The following is a 6,119-nucleotide window of genomic DNA, read 5'->3' as shown; positions in this document are numbered from 1 at the left end:
CGATTGACAGTGTGCACTGCAGTAACCCACCATCATTACACCAATAGGACTTTCTGCCTCTTTGATATTTATTACAGCAGCAATACCATTGCCTCAGAGTTCACCCAAAATCATATGTTATCCTGACATGGACATGTATCAGCATTTCTTCGTCAATGTCAACTCAACATTTTGAAATTTCCAACTATTACTACATGGGCTGCAGTGGTTAGACAGAAAACTAATCACTAGCTTATCAGGCCAACAAGTATAGCTCAACCAGCGTGTCAAACCTGAAGAACAATTCAATAAAAAATGAAGAGTATGATTAGACTATAGAACATTAAAAAGTCACCAACAGCTAATTTTCACTCTGATAATTTTTTATTTGTTTCTTCCCATCAATTTTTATGGCATTTGTCAGGAATGCATGGAAACACAGTTCGAACATAAACACATTGGAAAACCCTTGGTCAGTCATATTTCCCTTACAATCATTGTGATTTTTTAATACAGCAAAATATTTCCCACTTTAAATTCCATAAGTTATTGCAGACTGATACATCGATTCACTGGTTGTTATACTGTTAGTTGGTAGCTGTTTAGGCTCTTGTATGTCAATAGCATCCCTAGATAGCACCTATTGTATTCTAAAGGAGCTCACTCTACATGTTTTTAGAGCTTGCCTAGGCACTTTCTCTAGATCAGCAATTGCTGGATGCCTGGTAATTAGATAATCCTGAGTACAGATTCAAAGGGAATGATAGTTCTGATCCACTTTGGAATGGCACAATCTGGTAAACACTTGATTTCACACTTAAGACTTAAGCACACTTAACAATATCTAGAATTTACTAACCATAACTTCTTATTAATCCTAAAGCATTGGATCAACATATCAAATAAAAGATGTAACTTAATCAATGCAAATCAAAGTATAAATAAGTTCATTTGGACACGTCCCCTTGCATATTGTCAGTGAGTGTTTTCCCCCTCTTGTATAGCAAATTAAAAGTGAATCTACAGTTTAAACAATTTCCCAGGTGTAAAAAAAAGGAAACCCTCCCCAGAAAAAAACCCAAAACCAATCTATACTTTGATATCCTGATAGTGTTCTTTAAGTATCACGTTGTACCTTGGCTGACCACTATCAGATTTAATACATAGCAACTGTTAAGATGTGTAGTCCACCATGGTACAGTATAAAATACAAATGTGGTATCAATTTGAACTTTGCCAGATTAGGAAAGAACAACAGAAAACAGGCAGTATTTTACCAAATCCTACAATTATTTCAAATGATTGATTTTATTTTGGATGATGTAACTGCTCCTAATACCCATTCACTAGAGGAAATTTTTTTAAATTAAAAAAAAATACAACCAGAAGATGTGTGTAGACTTGAGATCACTTTACGAGGTATAGTTTCAATTCATCTGACAAAAGTAAGCAAGCCTACTTCAAATCAGAGATCACAAAAATGTCTATTTGATCACCAGACACTAGTGATGTAAAGACATTGCATATTTAATATTCAAGAAGGCAGTGCCATGATCATGGCAGTTGTGGTTTACCAGATGACTAGGAGTCAAATCTCATTCACAATTCATGGCCACAAACAGGCCTGATAAAATGACAGTTAATTTTGACTGAAGTTAACGTTGTTTGTTATGCAATTATTTAAGTTCAACTTGAAAAAATCCTTTATAATACAAAGCAGACTCATTTCAGCATATCCCAACCACAGATGCGTGTTTTTTCCAGTATTTACAGTCTGTAACTTCTGACTTTATTTGATTAATTGTGTCACTAAAATCTACTTTACCTGTTGCAATTTCTTCCCAAGAAGAACTTTAACCAGTCATTAGTCACTTGACACTTGCAAGTGATGCCTTTTCCATCCTTGCAATGGAAGATTAGAGCAGAATTAAACAAATCCAGCAGCCCCATTCACTAAACCCAGCCACTACTCCTTATCAAATAAGCCAAGAATCTTTTTTGGAGGTTTTAAGACACTGACGAGTTTTCTGTTGGACTATCAGTTGGAGAAGATGGAGCATTCTGCTCGAGGTTGCTTCCATTTGAAGGAAGTGGTGTTTTCTCTGTCACTCTCCACTGTATGATGCTGGTGTCTTTTCCGCCTGTCGAAATCAAGTGACCATCATTGTAGGTGAAGCTGACGTTGGTCACATGACTGCTGTGTGCACTGTAAACATGACTTGGAGCCTGGAAACATATCAGAAGAGAAAGATTTCATAAATGGAAGGACTAAAACCGGATTTACAAATGCACAGTTGGGTTGTAATTGAAATATAATGGAATAAACATTGGGAAAATCATAATTTATTTTCCATAATTTAACTGCTATCATAGAGACTTGAGGTTTTCGAGAAAGTAATGTAACTATTAATATCAGTCAGTATAATGGTAAATTAAGGGTGGACTCCTGTTGAGAGGTGTGGATCCCAGACAGATGGTGAGAGACCTATGTTGCCTTTAATAGGGAAGACCCATTGAACTGTACACCAATCAGGCAGTGGTGAGACTACCATTGGGCCTTACTCTATAAATCAAAATCCTGGGCGAAGTCCCACATGGAGAGCACTGCTGGCTGATCAAAGTCCATCAGCTCGTGCACTCAGCAATGGCTGCTGGTAAAAGAGCAGTTCAAAAGTCCCACGATCGTAGAGGACCAAGGAAAATTATATAAAGTGGGTGACAATGGTGATTCTTGGGTTGGAGTTGTGAGAATAGGGCTGTTCCCAGCAAGGATGCCTCTTCCTGATCGTCAGTCTTTCAAGCAAGCACCAATTGCCTTTGATCAAGAGACCCAGGTCCATCTCAGGCCAACTTGCACGAAAAACTGCCATTGGGGTAATAGCTATTATGAATGCCACATGGCAACTGCGTGGCCTGTAGCTGGTTAAATTCATGTGGCAGCAGACTTAGGGCCTAATGTAGTCTTTAATTGGATATTCAAAGTCTCAATGGGTAATGGTGCAGGAAGGTAGAGAATGGGACTTCCAGTCCATTGCGGCAGAGGTCTGAAGCCAGCAGAGCTTTGGTACGTTACCACTTCACCCAGTTAAGTGCTATCTTCATTTGTGGCCTCAAATAGAGCACCACCTTAAACAGAAGAATTTGTCCTAAAGATTTATTTCTTATACTAAGCAGTATTTCATATACTAAGCAATTCCAAGGAATAGTTAGAAATAGCAGAGGGTTGGAAATACATTTTGCAAATGGTTTCTTAAAATTGTCTTCATTAAAAAATTAACAATCATTTCTTTTTGGTTTGAAGTGGAAAAAGCAGAACATCACAATTTCAGACATCTAGATTTTTAAAGAAAAATTGTATAAACAATGGGGGCTATTTTCGCATATAGCATTCAGTCTATAAACACACGCAGTTTTCTCAGATTAAATTTAGAGACTGAATCTGCCATTTTGATTTGTCAGTAGGTAGTTCTCTTTTCAAACTGCAGTATTTCAATTTCTTCATTTCCTCTGAATTCCATGTTTGATTCCTTGGGAATTCACTTATATTGAGTGACTCAAGTTTTGCTCTTCCCCAGAAGTGGAAACTCTGCTTTCTCATACATTATGGACGGTGTAGATACTCCATTGTTGAGTATATTAGAAGCCAACATACATTTTTATACTCTCGAAGAATGAAAAAGTATGGGGAACGAACAGGAAACTGGAGTGAGGCAGAAGATCAGTCATCATTGTATTGAATTGCAGAACAGGTTCGAGGGGCCATATTACCTACTCCTGTTCTTGTTCTTATAATTAAATAGCCAGCAATTTATGGATGAAAAGGTATCCATTTACACCGCGTAAAAACATACCATGGTGCACAGTATTGGAATTTTCAGTTCCACAGTCTGCCAGTAAATACCACTCACGCTCTAAAAGCTGGCTCTTGCTGAGATTTGTTTTGAACACAGCACAACTAGTCAAGGACTTTGTATTCATTTGGTGCAGGTGGGTTTTGCTGGTTATGACAGCTTTTGTTGCCCATTTCCAACTGCCATTGAGAGGATGGTGGTGTAACGCCTTCTTGAACCACCACAGGCACACCTACAGTGCTGTGTTGGGGGAGCTGGCGGTGGTCGTGGTTCTACAGTTTTGATTATTCCTTCAGTGTTGCACAGCGATATATTTCCATGTCAAGATGGTGAGTGGCTTGGAAGGGAACTTGCAAGTGGTGGTACTTCTATGCATCTGTGGCCCTTGTTCTTCTGGATGGTAGTGTTCATGCATTTGGAAGGTGTTGTCTAAGGAGCTTTGTTGAATTTCTGCAATGCATCTTGTACACACTTATCACCAAACGATGATAGTGGTGGGTGTGGATGTTTCAGGATATGGTGCCAGTCAAGTGGGCTGCTTTGTCCTGAATGGGTGTCAAGCTTCCTGAGTGTTGTTAGAGCTTCACTATACAGGCAACTGGGGATTACTTCATCATGCCCGTGCCTTGTGCCTTGTAGATGGTGGACAAGTTTTGGGGAGTCAGGAAGTCAGTTACTCACTGCAGGATTCCTGGCCTCTGACTTGCTCTTGTAGTCACTGCATTTATATATCTGCTCCAGTTCAGTTTTTGGTCAATGGTAACTCCCAGGATATTGATAATGGATGATTTGATAATAGTAATGCCATTGAATATCAAGGGTGATAATCGGTACACTGCTCAAGTATAAAATAGCTGTAAAATGTAGAGCTAAGGAACGCCTTAAGGTCAGATAGGCATCCAACATAATGTGACAAGCTGTCACAACGTGAATGAGTTTCTCAAGCATGAGTTCATTTGCATAATATAGAAACCTACTGGGATACATTCCATTTGCCTAAGTATAAAGACCTTAAGTACAGGCTGATATAATTTGAGTTTAAAAATCCTCCCCACTCCTTCATTCAGCCAGCCTTTAACAATAACTTTCAAAAAGGAAACCTTTTTGAAAATACAAACTACAAAAGGAAAATCTCAAGGCAGAGTGGACTTTGATAATGGGCCAAATGATTTCCTACAATGCTATACAATTCCAAAATCTTTCTCAATAGCTCTATTGGGTCAACTCTGAGCTGCCTTTAGTCTCTTGGAGAGACCAAAGCTGTTGATTCCTCCCTTCAATGGCAAAAAAATAATTTCTGGTAGCATCTTTGTAAGGCTGTTTTTTGCATCTTGGTGAATCACATAGTAAGAGCTTTAGAGAAGGCTTCAAACTAAATAGTGATGGGTGTGGGATGGAAGAGGGCTCATACGAGGCAAGGTTTAGAAAGTTACCGAGGCAATAGTGAAGGGTAGTAATAGGAAGAATTATAAGAATATGTCAGGAAGGGACAAAATGTAAAAAAAAGTATGAAGAGATTATTTATGAATGCTGCATGCACTTAGATAAGATGAATCAATTGATAACATAAATAGAAATAAATAAATATAGTATAGTAAGAATTACAGAGACATGGCTGCTGGATGTCCAAATTTGGGAATCGAGTTTTCAAGCGGTATGAGACTTTCTTGACAGGTAGATGGGAGAGACTGTGGGTGGCTCTAGTAGTAAAGGATGAGATCAAAACAGTTATGAAAAATGATCTTGGCTCAAAGTCAAAATGTAAAATGGGTGAGAGTGAAATAGAGTTGTAATAAATGATCATTTTCAGATTAGCAAACTGTAAGCAGAATGCCACAGCAATCAGTGCTGGAGCCTCAAATATTTACAACCTATATTAAAAGATTAGGATAAAGGAACTGGATGTATTATAGCCAGGTTTTCTGATGATACAAAGATAAGTGGGAAAGCAAGTATCGATAATAGAGTAAAATGTGGGAAAACGTGAGGTTGTCCACTTTGGTCAGAAGAATAAAAAATTGCTTGATTTAAGTGGAGAATATACTGCATATGCTGCAGCACAGAGATCAGGCAGTACATGGACACAAATCACAAGATATAAATCAGGTATAGCATGTAATTTGGAAGGGAAATAAAACATTAGTTTTTATTTTAGAGATGGAGAATAAAACAGAATAAATATTGCTACAGAGATAGTAGGAACTGCCGATGCTGGAGAATCTGAGATAACAAGGTGTAGAGCTGGATGAACACAGCAGACCAAGCAGCATCAGAGGAGCAGGAAAGCTG

At 38.3% G+C, this 6,119-nt stretch overlaps 1 protein-coding gene across 3 annotated transcripts in view; it reads right to left on the bottom strand.

Annotated features, from left to right (window-relative positions):
* Positions 1-344: 344 nt before the first annotated feature.
* The window catches only part of LOC109936473 (EMAP like 4), a 277,428-nt gene continuing 271,653 nt past the window's right edge, over positions 345-6,119 (bottom strand). For all 3 annotated transcript variants that reach the window (XM_048601028.1, XM_048601027.1, XM_048601029.1), the window contains one exon: positions 345-2,205. In XM_048601028.1, the coding sequence (XP_048456985.1) occupies positions 1,987-2,205 (219 nt within the window). In that variant the 3' untranslated portion in view covers positions 345-1,986. The remainder of the gene's footprint in view (positions 2,206-6,119) is intronic.

This window comes from Rhincodon typus, chromosome 9 (genome assembly GCF_021869965.1).
Source record: "Rhincodon typus isolate 14 chromosome 9, sRhiTyp1.1, whole genome shotgun sequence".
NCBI lineage: Eukaryota > Metazoa > Chordata > Chondrichthyes > Orectolobiformes > Rhincodontidae > Rhincodon > Rhincodon typus.
The sequence above is the reverse complement of the archived record's forward strand: the minus strand, read 5'-3'. Positions and strand labels throughout refer to the sequence as shown.